The following is a 17,221-nucleotide window of genomic DNA, read 5'->3' on the forward strand; positions in this document are numbered from 1 at the left end:
TCCGATTATTTATGAAGTCAAACCGTGCGACGAGTTAGCTGACTGACCTCGGGGCGTACACGAAGCTAAATGTACATTTTACTGATGATTAAAGAAGCAAGCGTGAAGTTGCACTTTCACGTACCCGAAAAGCTGAAGAGCTCAAACGCGTAGAGATGAACGGCTGTAACTTTTCACTCCCAGCAGAGCCATTTTCATTCATCTATATTTTAAAATCCAGCATGAATACTTGATTTCCTGATTTGGAAATTAGATCCAGTGCAGTGAAAGCTCCAAAGTCTGACTACATTTTTATGGAAATATACGCCTCTAAATGTCAAGAATCAACGTTACTCACGTATTTGGCTTTTGTTTTGACTTTTTTTTGGTAACATTTACTCCAAAAGAAGGAGCCACATCAAGAGAGAGGCTGGTTGTAAATCATGAAGCATGAAGTTTGTATTTTTTACGATAAGTGGACAAGTACCTAAATATTCAATTCATTTGAGGTTTTATAGGCCGGATCAAAGCGCAGACAATCAATAACAGCCCATTTCACTGAGCTGTGATGTGGAAACTTGAAGAACTTCTCCTCCACACAGCGATCGTATCATAGTTGAGCACCTACAATTAATGCCTGTGCACCCCAGGGCAAAGGTGCACCGTCTGCGCCTCCAGGTGCTGAGAAGCCACGCTGGAAAGGTCGAAAAGCAACGAGGTTGATTACATTTATTTATTTTTTGCTTTGCAGCTAGACATGTAATAAAAATATTCATTGCTTTGTGATGTCGAGCAGCTATTCTATGCGCCAAATCACGAAATAATCATTCAAAATACACATATAGCTAGATACAGTATGATTTACTCAGTAAGTACAGTACAATATGATTTTACTGTAATTTGATTTAAAATTATGACATGGTTCAACTACTTAGTCAAGATGCAATACAATCCACTTAAAGATATGATACAATTTATGATACGGTATGATACACTCGATTGCAATTAAAATGCTATTATTGTTATTCTGCGATACAATAAGGTTCTGTTTAATTGACTCCAAGTACAATGCAATACAATTACGTCCAATTATGATTTGTTACACTCCAATGAAATTACACTCAACGAAAATATAAACGCAACACTTCTGTTTGCTCCCATTTGTCTTGGGATGAACTCAAAGATCTAAAATGTCTTCCACATACACAATATCACCATTTCTCTCAAATATTGTTCACAAACCTGTTATAGTGAGCACTTCTCCTTTGCCGAGATAATCCATCCCAAAACACAAGTGTGTTATATCAAGATGCTGACCAAGATTAATGCACAGTTGTGCACTAATCCACTCAGGAAAGGGGGGGGGGGGGTCTCTTGCCTCAGAAAACCAGTCAGTACTGACTGGTTAAAACAAAACTGCAACTTTCAGAGTGACCTTTTAATGTGGGCAGTCCAAGGCACACCTGTGCACTAATCATGGTGTCTAGTCAGCATCTTAATATGGCACACCTGTGAGGTGAGATGGATTATCTCGGCAAAGGAGAAGTGCTCACTATAACAGGTTTGTGAACAATATTTGAGAGAAATGGTGATATATATGGAAGAAATTCTAGATCTTTGAATTCATCTCGTAAAAAATGAGAGCAAAAACAAAAGTGTTGCGTTTATATTTTTGTTCAGCATACGATACCATAAGATTCTAGTCAATATCGATACAATACAAAACTATTTATTCAGATTATGACAATATACAGTATGTCACAAAAGTGAGTACAGTCCACCCCTCACATTTTCACTTATGGGTGTACTCACTTTTGTTGCCTGTTAACGGCTATATTTTGAGTTATTTACACAATACATTTACATATAAGCTGTACACTGACCACTTTTCATGTGTCTAGTGTCATTTCTTCAGTGTTTTTCCATAAAAAGATACAATTAAATATCTGCAGAAATGTGAGGGGTGTACTAGAAATGTAATGATAACGGCAATATTGCGGTATTATAACGAAATCATCATTATTATGTCACAATATTAAAAGCAGTACAGTTGTTCAAAAAGCGAGGTTGTATTCCATTTGTACAGTTCTAACATCCTCAGGTGGTTATCTTATTAGTGCAGTTTAATTTTAATTAGGAATGTTTTGGCCACTGTGGAATTCATTGCTCCCATAAATCAATCATACCAGCAAACATTGTTCAATATCTTTGTCAAAAAAAACAAAAACATTATTCGCCAGCTTTAACCGAACGCAGCATTTTGAACTACATAGACCATGATCCTTTGCGCCCCTGAGCTCATAGGAGCACGTGACAATGACATGTGACAATGGCCAAGCCTATTTCTTTGTCCCTGCTGCACCCCCCGGTTCGATTCCGGGGCTGTGCGGTGCTTTCCTGCAGGTCATTCCCTCTCTCTCCCGTTTCCTATCAACTCTTCAGCTGTCCTGTCAATTAAAGGCTAAAAAGCCCCTCCCCCCAAAAAATATCATATTGTTTGGATATTACATCCCTAGGGTGTACTCACTTTTGTACTACTATCCCAAATGTAGTTGAACTTGGTGCAGTTCTTTGGGACGTGCCGTTCTCTGCTTTAAATGTTTGTACAGTAATGATATTTGAAGTGATGGTTCGCGAAAGGATCTGAAATGAGATCCGTTGCCATGCAGTTATGATGATGCATCCAAGCAGAACTGAAGATTTTTTTCCGCCCCCCCAACGTCGAGCATGAACGCGCCTTTCATCACAAACAAAAGCTTTCACTCAACAGGCCACACACACGCTGTGTTCTGCCATCATAAGCACAATTGCAATCTGGGTTAATTGCTGCTGGCGGCTATTTGACTCCTCGCAGGTTGAGTGAATCGACAAAGTTCAAAAGCGAGCGAGCGAGTAGCACAATTTACAGAGAACAATGCTTGCCTTCAATCCAGCTGCTAGCGGGTGGCGCTACTTTAACCAACGTACGCTCAACTCTTGGCCTTCATCAGACGGGAGCTGACGTGGCTGCTTCTATTGGAATGGAAAATGACATCGTCAAGTTTTGTCGGGGGAAGGTGGTATGGTCGCGCTCAACTAAAGCTTATCGGTAATTGGGGCTAATTTGAGCATTTTATTACTTTCTCTAAAAGGCTATAATATTAGCGATTATCCTGTTGTGTGATTTTCCTAAAATATTTTCTAGAGTGATTTTCTTTCCTCAAAGCTTTTTGGAATGGCAATCGTGGTGTGTTGTTGGTCATCACGAGTTTACCACAGACTATAAAATTAGGTTATCAATAATTGTTTTCCTCGTCATGTGTAGGCTTGCCCGTGAAATTCAGCTCGTGTTCCCCCACCAATTGCGGAGATAGGAATTAAGCACTGAATAACAAAATTCTAAAATTGACACCACCCGAAAAGGTTTATAAATGCCAGAAGATTGTGACAAAGCACTATTTTTGTCTAAATGAACCTCCTCATCTCACTTCAATAGTTACTTGGTGCCAAGATCCCACAAAAGCACTACTTTTATCTAAATGAAGCTCATCTCACTTTAATATAGTTTTTTTTAAAGATAATAAAAAAATTAGGGGCGTCAAACAATTAGAATTTGTAATCGTAATTAATTGCATGGTTTCACTCACGATTAATCACAAATGTTATATCTGTTCTAAATGTACAATAAAAAAATTCTAGGTTTTCATACTCTTGTTAACAAAAGTGGGGGGGGGATGTTAAACTAATAAAAATAGTTTAAATGATTTTTTGACGTTTATAGCCGTCAATGGTAGTGAATGAATTAAAAAGAAAAAGAAAAGATAAAAAATTTGCAACATCAGGCGATTACATTTTTAATTGTAATAAATCGCATGACTTTAATATTTAACTCACGATTAATCACAAATTTTACATCTGTTCTAAATGTACAATAAAAAAAATCTAGGTTTTCATACTCTTTTAACAAAAGTGGAAAAAAAGGTTAAACTAATAGAAATAGTTCAAATAAATTTTTGACGTCTAAAGCTGTCAATGGCAGTGACTGAGTTAAGATGGCAACTTATGTATTTTTTCCTCGTCATCTGAGTTCTCATATTTTCGCTTAAGATGTAAAAAAAATAAAATAAACATAAAATAAAAACGTTATGTGTGTGCCACGCTTTGGCAACTATGTATAATCCATCTCTTAATTGCTTCCCGCATTGCTGTCGCGCACCTCCAAATCAGCGGCTGCACGCCGGGTGCATGCAGATGAGGCCGGTGTCTTCACCGGGGTCGTCGCTTTCGCTTCATTAGGCATCGCTCCCTGCTAAGCCGGGCTAATGGCTTCCCGATCGCGTGACTTTTGCGGCCGCGGGCCACCGACGATCGCATATACCGCCCCCGTCACTTGGACATGTCGCGCGTGAACACGCGGTGACCTGCTATGAATCGCACCCCACTGGGAGCTGTGAGGTTAGACGGTGATGAAGGCGTCCAGCAGCGCAACCTCCCAACTGCTCTCTTGCTCACTCTGCAGTGGTGCCACTCATGTTGTTTTGGATCAAACGGAAGGAGTCTGTGTCTGCGATCTACACTACTCTAGACCACGGGGATCGTCACTTGACTCCCAGTTTTCATTTCGTACCCTTAACAGAGTCGAGTAAGCCTTATGAATAATCATTATTCACCTGACCGAGAACATTTCAGATAGATTTATTCTTTCAGCTTCGCGGGTACACTTTCGGGAAGGACCATAAAAGTGTGATTAGTTGGGTTTGGTGTGGAAGCAGCCTATCAAACACCTCGAAATGAAATGATGTGCCATAATCAGGAAGCTGTTACAACTCCTGAGGGGGTAACAACCCCATACAGGAAGTCCTTGGTTTACGACTGTCCTGACAAAGGCAGGTTTCCAGATAACAAATGAATAAACTCATGCAGCTCAAGAAGGCACACTCACTTATTTTACATTAATGACCTAGAAATGCTTGTGAAACCATTAGTCACTGTAATCTAGGGTTGCCACCTTGGATTTGTGACCAAGCTCAGGCACTTAAAAGTCAAGCCCGAAATTATTCACATACCTGGCAAATTTTGAATATGTGTACATTTTTTTTTATACAAGTTTTACATCTGTTCTAAATGAACAATAAAAAAAATTTCTAGGTTTTCATACTCTTGTTAACAAAAGTGGGAAAAAAGTGTTAAACTAATAGAAGTAGTTCAAATGAATTTTTGACGTTTATAGCCGTCAATGGCAGTGAATGAATAAAAAAATAAAAATAAAAGATTATTAAAAATTCGGGGCGTCAGGCGATTCAAGTTTTTAATCGTAATTAATCGCATGACTTCACTAGTTAATTTGCGATTAATCACAAATTTTTACATCTGTTCTAAATATACAATAAAAACAATTCTAGGTTTCATACAATTGTTAACAAAATTGGAAAAAAAGTTAAACTAATAGAAATAGTTTGAATTAATTTTTTATGTTTATAGCCGTCAATGGCAGTGAATGAGTTAAGGATGAATTTTCACTATTTGCAGCGGCTAGCTTCAAACCAATCAAATGTCAACCAGTGTGCCTTTTTTTCGCTTTTCCATTTAATTTAAAAGCAAACATTCCGGTGCAGCACTCAGGCCTGAGGTGGGCAACACTGGGAAAAGGCTCCCATCCATAATTGATGTGCAGCCTACCCTTGCTGCTTCTCGTGATGCCGCCAGACAACCTATCCCACTTGTATCTTTAAGGCGATTAACGTAGGCTGAATTTTAACGAGCCAGCAGGGGTCGAGGGGAAGCGACAGAGGCAACAAGAGATTATCGATTCGGCGAGTAGGAAAAGATAAAGTGCGGAGGAGCTCTTTTGTCGAGTCGGTTTTCTCCCTCGGCCGTCGATCACGGCGGTCGGAGGGGAAACTTTGTGGCGCTCTCCTCAGGCCAATTAGCGTTGAATTCACACTGTGACACAATTTAGACGAGTCATCTCATTTTCTACTTATCCAAAGTGCTTTTTTGATTTAGGACAGGATGACAATTAGAGCTGGGCGGGGAGGTGGTCAATTGCATGTCTTTGCAAGACCTTTGCTACATCACACTGATTGCTGCTGCTGACCTATGACCATGCACCCCCTCTGCTCGCCGAGGGAGGGGGACAACGGAGAGAGAAAAATGTGGATTTGCAACTCTCGCAGGGCGTCTTAAGGCGCAAACCCCGTCAAGCTCGATCACAGACAAGCAAAGGCGAGCCTTTATGCCGGCTCACTCACACAACACAAATCATGTGACACACCACAGATTTCAGCAGTTTTGGACCTCATACCAAGCCCCGCCACCCACCCAAGCTCCCTCCTGCCCCTATAGCCTTCGTTAATGCATGCAGGAGTGCTGAAACATTGTTGCAGGGATTTGATTTGAAGCGCAATAATGCCCAACCCACTGCAAAATAAAAAATAAAAAAATGAATTGAAGTCACACCTATATGGATGATTTGCTTCATTATCCATACGGGAATCCCCACTCTAAAAGCAATCACGTTTGCTATAATCACCGCAAGGGCTTACCTGATCGAACAGGTGCAGGGTGCTTTTCCTCTTCACATCAATGCATGCAACGGGTGTTACGGAGCATCTGAGCCAAGCCACAATGCCTCCCTTGTGGCCGCATCGCCCACATCGCGCTCCACTCGCCTCAGCCTCCGAACACAACAGGAGAAATGGAAGGATGGAAGAGGTGGAGCAACCTGCACGCCGGATCCGATTTTACAGCATCTCCGCCGGCTTAGAAGCGCTCCGAGGACTCGCTCTCTGTCAACATCTCCGCTTGCGTCGCTCGGGCCGCCAGCAGGGCGACGCAAGCCGGGGGATCGGCGCCTGATCGCGGTCCGTCCACTCGCTCGGCTTGGTACGCGCGCGCTTAATCGGGACAGCGTGACACGCGCGGGGGTCCACTTTTTATTCCGTGCCTCTTTTCTTCTTGTGTAATCCTGCGCAGTTTGGGGACGTTTGACTCTCGTCCCGCGTCACAGGCGCACTGAAGGCGCGCAAAGATCTCAGCACGCGCACAGTCGCGCGCACACACCGCATGTGCGCCCACTGCGGCTCTGTGTGTGCGTGTCGTATAATTGTGTGCATGCAAGACACTATCCATCCATCTATCTATCTATCTATCTATTACAAAAAGTAACGAAAGAGGTGTTTGGTATAGAATGCTTCTTGGTCCTTGGCAATATGGATTTGCCAAATTTTCTGTGCCAATGCCAAACATCCTATTGTGTTGTTGCTATACGGTAGCCTTACATCACAGAGACTTTATACTATGGTGTCAAACCCAAGGCGCCAGGGCCAGATCCGGCCCGCCACATCATTTTATGTGGCCCGCTAAGGCAAGTCATGTGCATCCACTTGATGTTTCTTGCTGAAATACCAAAATTTGCTGATTGTCTTTTTGACTTTTGATTGACTTTTAATAACAGGGAGATATTGCTAGCATTTTTTTTTACCCTTTTAAAATCGACTGAGAAATAGTAAAGTATTACAAGAGGAAAACGGGGGCCACCAGACCCAAAAACAAAGAGCTGACAGCAAGCATCAAGATGGGCTTCCATGCATTGAGGCAGTGATTAAGGCAAAGGGATTCCCAACCAGTTACTGTAGATTGAAATATCGTTTTGAAAATACCATCTACCCCCCATGCAAAAACAATGAGAAGTATACATGACATCTTCACAGCATTCTAGTTCAAATAACATATTAGTCATCATTAATTAATTAATTAAATAATTATTTAATATAATTAAATTAAATTAAATTAAATTGACAATAATAACAATCATAACAATAATAATAATAATAAATTATTAATTAATTAATTAATCACGATTCATTACGGAACATTGTGCGATGAATTCGTTAAAAAAAAAAAAATCATTTGACAACAGTAATACTAATAGATAGCCAGTAAAGATTATTCTGATTTTGATATGACAGGATAGGCGCTAAATGGAAGACATTTTCCTTGACTCGTCAGCACTTATTTGTATTCCATAGATTTGCGTTTGAGGTTTGCAGGTCAATATAGCCAACGGCTCATCGCCCAGGATATCTCGAACAGACTGCACAGACAACCAATCTCCGGTTCATAGGGCCGCCATAATTGCCCTTTAGTGTCAAGCCAGTTTGTAAACGTGCACTGCAACCGAAACATGCATGAGGCGGTTATACTCAGCGATGAGTCCAGAACGTTTTGCTGATTGCTGTCCCAATGAAGTCACATTTTTTTGGTGAAGGCAGTGTGATGACCATCTTGGGTGTGCTGTTGGCAACACAACGCTGGTTGGAGAATGAGATGCCATCCCGTTCCCGCAGCCGCGTGTGACCATGAGGCAAGTAATGACCAGCATGGGGAAGAGCTGCCAGGCTTTTCTGGCTGTTCCAAACGCAACCCAGGCTCCTGATTTTTAAATGATTCTAATGGTTAAATTGCCAATACAAAATAGTTTCTTCAAATTCAATCCATTCCACCAAAAATCAAACAACAGCAGATCAAATGCCTGCCCCTTACAAATGTGGCTCCATTTAAAGAGGAAGTCGAGTCCCCACTGCTCTAAACACGACATTCTGATTAATATTGTGTTAGTGGATTATGAATTCAGCAGCAAAATCAACTTGTTTTCATCTTGCTCAGGGGGCGGCCATTTTGCCACTTGCTGTCAACTGAAAATGACATCACAGTTGCTCAGGACTCAGGCAACAACCAATCACAGCTCATGGTGTGAACATCACATGACCATATATATATATATATATATATATATATATATATATATATATATATATATATATATATATATATATGGTCTTTATTAATTAAACACAAATACAATTTTGCTTTTAAACACCAACACAATGGAGATGAACTCAGACATGCCATGAATGTAAAAAAACAACAACAAAATAAAACAAGTTTTTAAAATGAATCCTTATTTTTTATCATATTGTTCAACGTAAACAACATTATATTCACTCACTGTCACTAAAAGTCCACAACATTATAGAGCAGTGTACGTGTCATATAATTCATGAGATTGCTCCTGTCACCAATTATTTATGAAAACTGCCACCCAACAAAACAGAAATCTAAGAAATGGCTAGAAAGAATCCACAGATATTGTGAATATAAATTCTTGAATAAAAATATTTAACGAGTATATTTCGCTTCACTCATACTTGAGAGTAATGCCACAAAAAAATGTATTTTTTTTTTAAACACGCTCTCCCATCTTATCCAAACCATAATGTGCACTTTAATTTGTTTGCAGAGTTGTGAGGTGAAAGATGATTTTGATGATGATGATCATGATCACTCAATATACTCTGGATGTTTGATGATCATTTAGGGATTTTAGGGGATTTATGTGAACTGGCTGAGCAGTGTGGGAAGCAATTACAATCATCAAGTAAGAAAGTGAACAACGTTAGTGACATTTTGGTGTACTAGAGATGAGGGAGGGCCATCATGAATAACTGGTGAGACGAGCAACCACATTAACTGTGGAACGTGCATTGCACGTGCATGCTTCAATGTGCTGTGGATTTATTTATTTTTACTTTGTGGATTGTTTCCAGACATTCTCTTTATTTCTATTGCACAGGATATTGTTTATACTGAGAAACAATCACATTACTGACAAAATATGCACATTGCATTTGTGTAACTGAGCTTTTTTGACTTTGTGGATCATTCATAGTCATTATGGATTGTGGAGTTTTTGCTCTGCAATGTTAGTACCTTTGATGCATAACTAGGGGATGTAAGTAGATGATAAATGTTGTGCACCTGTGCCTGAGACTGCCTTGGACTTAAAACATATAATAATAATATTTTTTGTGGATTATTTCCAGCACTCGTCTTTATTTTCATTGTGCAAGGTGACGGTTATCATAGATTACTGATGACTAGAGCAATTACATTATCATTTGAATGTAGGGGAATATACTATAGTTTGACTCTGTGGATTATTTTTAGTGGTTATTTTTATTTCTATTGTGCAGGTAACGCCATAATGAAGAACTGGTGTGATGAGCAATCACATTAACTGTGAAACATACATTGCACGTGCATGCGAGTATGCATTGTTTTTTTTTTTGTTTTTTTACTTTGGGGATTGTTTCCAGACATTCCCTTTATTTATATTGTGTTGCATCACCGTGTGTGTGGGTTTTTGTACTGCAATGTTAGCACTTATAACTAGGGAGTTTAAGGAAATGACAAATGTTGTTCACGTGCCTGAGAATATCTTGGACTTCTTTTTTTCATTTTTTTACTTTTCAGACCTTGTGTTTTACTTCAATTGTGCAAGGCAACATATATCATAAAGTACTGATGAGTGAAGCAATTACATTTTGAATATTGTTCGATTTTGTGGATTATTTCTAGTGGTTCTGTTTATTTCTATTGTGCAAGGCTAACATAATCATGAATAACGTGTGCATGTGATTGAGTGGGGAGTGGATTTTTATACTTTGTGGATTGTTCCCAGGCATTGTAGAAAATGTCGTTCACCCTGACAAGCAACAGATTATTTACAAATAGTGTGACCGAGCTTTCATGTGATTTTTTTTTTTTTTACTTTATGGATCATTTCTATTCACTGTGGATTATTTCTGTTGTGCAAAATGACACTTATCGCGTATAATAAGCTTCCAGTTTTGCGAAGATGTTCTAGTAGTCTCAATTGGGAATTCAGTGGAGAATGCCAAGGACGAGGCCTCCTCTGTATGTGTCAAAACTTGCGGCTGCACTCTTGAGCCTCCTCGTCTTCATCATCACCCCCAGACTTGCAAATGTTTTGACTCAGAAAAATGCTCGCACGCCAACGGATGCACAATATTGATTTCTAGGCATCACTCTCAGTGCAAGCCTGGCGTTATTACACGCAGATAACCTTCCCTCGCCTTAGTCATCCATGCAAGGCAAAAAACTATTTGGGATTTGCAAGTACGTCGGAAAGATCAAGATAAGGCTCACAATTAACTTTAAGGTGGCCCGGACATGAGGGGGCTTTGCATATCTGCGGTGGATCGAGCTTCTTCACATCAGCACAGCTCAGCTTCTTTTTTCTTCTCCTCACCGGCTCAGATGTTCTTCAAACGCCCCCCAGAAGTTGAACACAAGGGGGCGTCGACTGCCAACTTTGCTCCACTTTAATGTTCACTTCCAGCAAGCAGAGTGGGGGACTAATGTCATTATCATGGCCGACCTTGAATGAGGATTGGGGAGAGCACTTCTTTTTTTTTACTTTCACATTTGCATTTCAAGGAGCAATCTCCTTATTACGTTAGTGGCTGTGGAATGTGCTGCATTAGCTGAGGGCCCACATAGCTCTAATATGACAATGTAGATGATGCATACATGCACTGTGGCATTTGCAGTTGACACGTCAATAACACACACAGTTATGCGCTGCATGCTAATAAGACCATGAAAAAAGAAATAAAACCAGAGGTTTTAAATAACACAAGAATCGTTCAGAGGTGGATAGATTACTCAAGGGTTCCAATCGGGTATCAATACTTTGATTTGAAGTCCATTAAAAGTGTTTGCAACTCTAAGTCAATTATAGAGCAATTATATTAGGTGTTTACTTAAGTTGATTGTTTACAGTTGTGGTCAAGTATAACGACTAGTACAACTATAAAAAAAAAATCTGCTCAAATAAAAGTACACTGATGAACTCAAGTACAGATGAGTAGGCCTATCTAATAGTTGAGAACAAAGTTAGACACTTGTACGGGGGAAAAAAATCGACTCCAAAGTAAAATTACTATGATTAAATGTACTTGAGTAAATTTGTATTTACTTATCTATACTAAAAGTAATTGTGCTTTGACTCAAGTACACGTAAAAGTAGACTAACTTTGAAAGCGCCCTCACGTAGCTATGAGTGTTTTTTAAGAAGTACTGTACTTTTGCTTGGACTTGAGTAAAATATTTAAGTAATTGTACTTTACACCACAGGCATGAAATCATTTTTATTTTTATTTTACCCAATCACATATTTGGACACTTGAAAAAAAAATAGTACTTTCTTTTAATTAAAATTTGTAATGCACATTTAATAAATCTATTATTAATTTTTTTTTTTTTTTTTTTTTTTTTTTACAAAAGTACAAGATACTTTACATTACATTACTGAGTACTCTGATAAAACATCAAAAAATCGAAAACGTTTTTAAGTAAAAGTACAAGACACTTTACCTGCATTTGAGTATAATCACATATGTAATTTTATTTGAGTACCAGTTAAAATGCAAGAAAAATTGTATTCTTGTACAATTATCATGAGGGAACCTACAGTGCATAATCACATTTGTATTTGATTAAAATGTCTCAAAGTAATTATACTCTAACTTAATTACATGTTTGACTAGAATATCACAGTATAATTACATTTGACTCAAATGTTGTTGTTTTTTTTTAACTACTCAAATGATTTGAGTAGTTTTTTAAATACATGTTTAACAAACTCATGTTTCAGTAACTGTATAAGGTACGAGCAAAAGTAAGTAGATTAACCTTTACTGAAGTTACGCAAGTAAAAGTGTCAACAAGTCTACTTCAAAGTACATTTGATCAGTAATTTCACTTTTACCCGAGTACAAGTGAAAGTGCCTGAAAAACTCAAGCAGAAGTGTGAATAAATTACTTACTTTTACTTCTAATGGTAGTTTGTTTGTTTTTTCTATTTAAAAGTACTTTTTGCTTTCATTTTCTGTGTTTGAGGTGTTTGGAACCAAGAAACTTTATTGCCATGCGCAGGCCAACAAAAGTTGCACCTGTTTCGCTTCGCTATCCCCGCCCACTGCCTTATATGGCGCGCCAAGCCCCCTTCCACGTGCTCGCCTTTTAATTGGTGCGACGCAAGCGTGCTATGCAAATAAAAGCTTGGCGGCCCCGCCCTCGCACCTGATCTAAAGACTATTTACTGCTCTTTAGCGCAACTCTCTGCACTGCACTCGCTGGCCTCCAACATGACTCTCCTCAGCTGGACTTGAGCAAGCAGGATTTCCGTCTTTTAAAAACCCCAAACGCCCTTTTCTAACGTCTGCTTCACACTTTTTTTTTTAACAAGTGGGAGGTAGAAAAAAAAAGTTGTGTTGAAAATGCCGCGCTCCTTTCTGGTCAAGAAGCATATCAACTCCGCCAAGAAGCCAAACTACAGCGAGCTGGAGAGTCCAACAGGTGGGGAGAAAAAAAGTCGGAGTGAGCAAAGTTTTTCAACGTGAGTTTGTGGTCAAGTTTTGCTGACTCGTCTTCTTCCGTTTCAGTGCTCATCATGCCGCACTTCTACAAGGGCCTCCCGCTGCCCGTCATCCCCCAGCCGGAGTTCCTGAGCCCGGCCGCGTACAGCCCCATCACGGTGTGGACCACCAGCAGCCTCCCGCTGTCCCCGCTGTCCGGATACCCTTCCTCGCTCTCCTCGTCGTCCTCCACCAAGGACCACAGCGGCTCCGAAAGCCCGCGCAGCGACGACGAGGAGCCCGGGCCAGGCCCGCCGCAGCCGGACGCGGACAAGTTCCAGTGCGTGCAGTGCGCCAAGTCCTACTCGACCTACTCGGGACTCGTCAAGCACAAGCAGCTGCACTGCGACGCGCTGCAGGTCCGCAAGTGCTTCACGTGCAAATATTGCGAGAAGGAGTACGTGAGCCTGGGAGCGCTCAAGATGCACATCAGGACTCACACGTTGCCGTGCGTGTGCAAAATCTGCGGCAAAGCCTTCTCAAGGCCATGGCTGCTGCAGGGACACATCAGGACGCACACCGGTGAGTTGGCCTCGGGCCTCGCGCGCGGAGGGAGGGGGTGGGGGTGGGGGGTGGGGGTCTGCTAGGGAAGAGCGAGAGAGAGAGAGAGATGTTATGAGATAATAAGCAGCATACCATTCATTGCAGCCAAACACACTTCAGAAACGGTTGGGTCAAAAATAACACAAATTGGGTTAAAAGGGACTGACCAAACGTTTTGATAGAACCCAAAAAGTTTGCTCAAATGAATAAGCCAAAAACCAATGCAAAAAGTGCATGGGTTGTTTTGTACAAAACCAACAACAACAACAACAACAAAAAAAAAATTGGGTTGTTCTTTGGGTTATACACTCATTTGTGGGTTATTCATTTGACCACATTTTTGGGGGTTAAATAAATAACGCAAAAAGTTGGGTCAAATAACAACCTTTTTTTTTATCCAAAAAGTTGGGTCAAATGAATAAGCTACAAAACAATCCACACAATTTGATTGTTTTGTGGGTTATTCATTTGACCCATTTTTGTGGGTGTTAAATAAATAACCCAAGATGTTGGATCGGTACCTTTTTGACCCATATGGAGTTATTTTTGACCCATTTTAGTATTTTTGTAGACAACTTTTAGTTTGCATTCAGATTTAATGTGTTTTCTTTTTTTTAACCCACACACCCATTTTAAAATTTTTACAGTGTAGACTCTAAAAACAATTGGATCAAAAGTATCCCAGTTATGTATAAAAAATGGACTTTATGGGTCAATTTGACCCAACTTTTTGTGTTGTTTTATACAGAATGGCCCATTTTGTTGACCCAAGTAAAGGGTCTGACCAATATTTATGAGTTGTTTTACACTAAAAGACCAATTTCTTGACTCAAAGTTGGGTCAAATTGACCCAACTAAAGGATCGGTTCATATTTTACCCATAGTTGGGTTGTTTTTGACCCAACTCATTTTAGAGTGTAGGCAGACCCCCACTATTAGGCACGTACCCATTTTTTAAATAAAAATGTATGCAAGAAAAAAAGTATTGTATTGAAACATCATTATTTTTCCATTGACAGTTTTCATAAGGGGCGCACCCCCGTAGCCATCCTGGCAGAATTGGTGCACCCCTCTAGGCCCCGCGCACAAAACATTATATTCAATCAAGTTTTTTATTTTAAAATCAATATTTTTAAAGCGAGACCTCCCCCTTCAACATCCAGGCACACAGTAGTTGGCGCACCCCTGAATGCGCATTTAACCTACCAAAGTAGTGCACCACCTTTAGCATTCAGAGTAGTCACACCACTTCTATCTCCTATACGTGCACATTTATAGTCACCAAAGGCATATTTGATTATGCTTGGTTACAGGATCAGTATTTTTTAGGGGAGCGCACCACCTTTGGCGTCCAAAGTTGGCAAAGTCCGGCTCCAATACACACATCTGTTTGTAGCCAATGAAGGAATTATGTTTCATTGTGTTTTCATTCAGACTAAGGTTGTTTTTAGCCACGTGCCCCCTTCAACATACACACGGGGTATAAATATGCACCCCTTAGTCCCTGCACACATCCGTTGAAATCTAATACTGTACTTCATGTAGTCATGTTTCCTTTCAGAGGGATTATCGATGGCTGCCTTTACCAAACTTTTTTTTGAAATTGTGCACCCCCTTCATAGCCACCTTCAGGCAGACTTGGTGATCACAACAAAGCCCACTTGTAGCCAATAATGGCATCATGTTTAATAATGTTTCCTTTCAGAATTTTTTTTTTTTAAACAGCGCACCCCCTTTTCACACTGCAGCGAAGTTGGCACATACCAGTTTTTCGTCATGTTTTTTTAAGAACCAATAACGTATTTTTTTAAAACCATGTATGCCCCTGGCCTGTCCGATACTTTAATATCATCAACATTTTGTATTTTTGAGAAAAAAAAATCTTACATAACGTCACCAACACACAAGACAAAGTCCAAATTTGAAGGGACAAGTGTCATATTTTTAAGAAAAAAAATGTATTATGTAAATCAAGTCAGATTTTTATGACAAATCACATTCTTGAGACAAAAAATCATAACCAAACATGAATTAAGTTAAATTTTACTCATAGTTATAATTTTCCCAAAAAGAAAAAAAAGTGTGATTGTTAAACTAGGATGCCATATTACATTTAATCGGGCACACACGGCACTCACCACAGTTTGGGAATCCCCAGAACTAAGATTTTCTAACAAACCTCCTACAACAAAAACAAAACCTCATCAAAAATTTCACGGTGGACCACATCAACTGTTATCATGACCTGCAAACGGCCCACGAGCCTTACATTGCCCACCGCTGCCTTCAACTCTTAAAAAAAAACGCTTCACGTTTGCACGTGTGTGTGTGTGTGTGTGTCACACTAGTGTGTCTTAACTTTGCCTCCTGTTGTGTCACTTCCTCTCAGGCGAGAAGCCCTTCTCGTGTCCCCACTGCAAGCGGGCCTTCGCCGACCGCTCCAACCTCAGGGCTCACCTGCAGACCCACTCGGATGTGAAAAAGTACCAATGCAAGAACTGCTCCAAAACCTTCTCGCGGATGTCGCTGCTGCACAAGCACGAGGAATCCGCCTGCTGCGTCGCGCACTGAACGCACCGGATACTCGCTTCCACTACCGCAGGACTTTTTTTTTTCTCTCTCTCTGTCTGTTTGTTTGTTTTGCAACCAAATTTCCAAGGCTGGGAGAGTCGTCAGGGAATGTTTTTTTGCTGGTCCATTTCACCGTTTCGAGCCTTACCTGTGCCATTCATGCACTTTTTGCATGTCTACAACATCTCCTGTGCCTCCATGTCAAGCATAAAGGCCACAATGGGAATACTGAAGCCATTGTTACTTAGGGAACTTCCATTTTTGCACAGAAATTACAAACAGATTGCCGGCACTCGCGTCGGGATCTTTTGCTCCCGCCTTTTAAAAGTGCCTCACTTTTTACTCAGCAATAATATGTATTTTTGGCTTTTATATATTTTTATATTACATTGAATGTAAGCGTGACTGCGATGATTGTATATTAAAACTGCAATGCAGGTTTGTTTTTATACTCTCATGACACTTTGTGAAATAAAAGTCTCATGGCATTTTTTTTTTTTAAGTTGGCCTCAGTCGTGCGTGTTTTTAGGATATTTAATCCGAGTGCGTTTCGAAAGGGAAAGGGGGATGTGAGTCAGCTCAGAATCAAGCCTGAACCCGTTTCCCGGGCCTAGCACACATCAAACCGTGTTGAAATGTCACACGTAGCAGCGATATTGATCGGCACTCACTTGCGAGAACCTTTGAGGGCCCGCCAAGCTTCTTTGGGTCTGACTGTGTGCTCTGTTTCCACCTGGCTGAATACGGCCATACACGCTAAGTCTGACACCCGTTTTTTCCACATGGGAATAAATGTAGGTGAATTTGTCTGTTCCGGGGTCAAACTGTCAATGCCGTAACAGCTAACTCGACGGGCAGCGTTTAAA

General features: G+C 40.3%; 2 protein-coding genes across 3 annotated transcripts in view; one reads left to right on the forward strand and one right to left on the reverse strand.

Moving 5' to 3' along the window:
* Window positions 1-7,069, reverse strand: part of sntg1 (syntrophin, gamma 1) — a 53,232-nt gene extending 46,163 nt beyond the window's left edge. Inside the window, exon 1 of one of the 2 annotated variants that reach the window (XM_086083361.1) lies at window positions 6,504-7,069. The gene's annotated coding sequence lies outside the window, so the exon portion shown is untranslated. The remainder of the gene's footprint in view (window positions 1-6,503) is intronic. The other variant, XM_086083351.1, reaches the window with a different exon arrangement.
* A 5,862-nt stretch (window positions 7,070-12,931) lies between these two features.
* Window positions 12,932-16,855, forward strand: snai2 (snail family zinc finger 2). The gene is made up of 3 exons (XM_086077568.1): window positions 12,932-13,182; window positions 13,269-13,763; window positions 16,174-16,855. The coding sequence occupies exons 1-3, from the start codon at window positions 13,104-13,106 to the stop codon at window positions 16,353-16,355; spliced, it is 756 nt and encodes a 251-aa protein (XP_085933694.1). The 5' UTR covers window positions 12,932-13,103; the 3' UTR covers window positions 16,356-16,855.
* Window positions 16,856-17,221: the final 366 nt, after the last annotated feature.

This window comes from Leptonotus elevatus, chromosome 1, assembly GCF_054856555.1.
Source record: "Leptonotus elevatus isolate MCC_2025b chromosome 1, RoL_Lele_1.0, whole genome shotgun sequence".
Classification (NCBI taxonomy): Eukaryota; Metazoa; Chordata; class Actinopteri; order Syngnathiformes; family Syngnathidae; genus Leptonotus; species Leptonotus elevatus.

What these genes read in the sequence shown, in the direction of transcription:
- snai2 (XM_086077568.1), top strand. Translation starts at nt 13,104, where the DNA reads ATGCCGCGCTCCTTTCTGGTCAAGAAGCATATCAACTCCGCCAAGAAG. An exon ending in CGAGCTGGAGAGTCCAACAG is followed by an intron (nt 13,183 to 13,268) that starts GTGGGGAGAAAA and finishes CTTCCGTTTCAG; the next exon opens with TGCTCATCATGCCGCACTTC. An exon ending in ACACATCAGGACGCACACCG is followed by an intron (nt 13,764 to 16,173) that starts GTGAGTTGGCCT and finishes ACTTCCTCTCAG; the next exon opens with GCGAGAAGCCCTTCTCGTGT.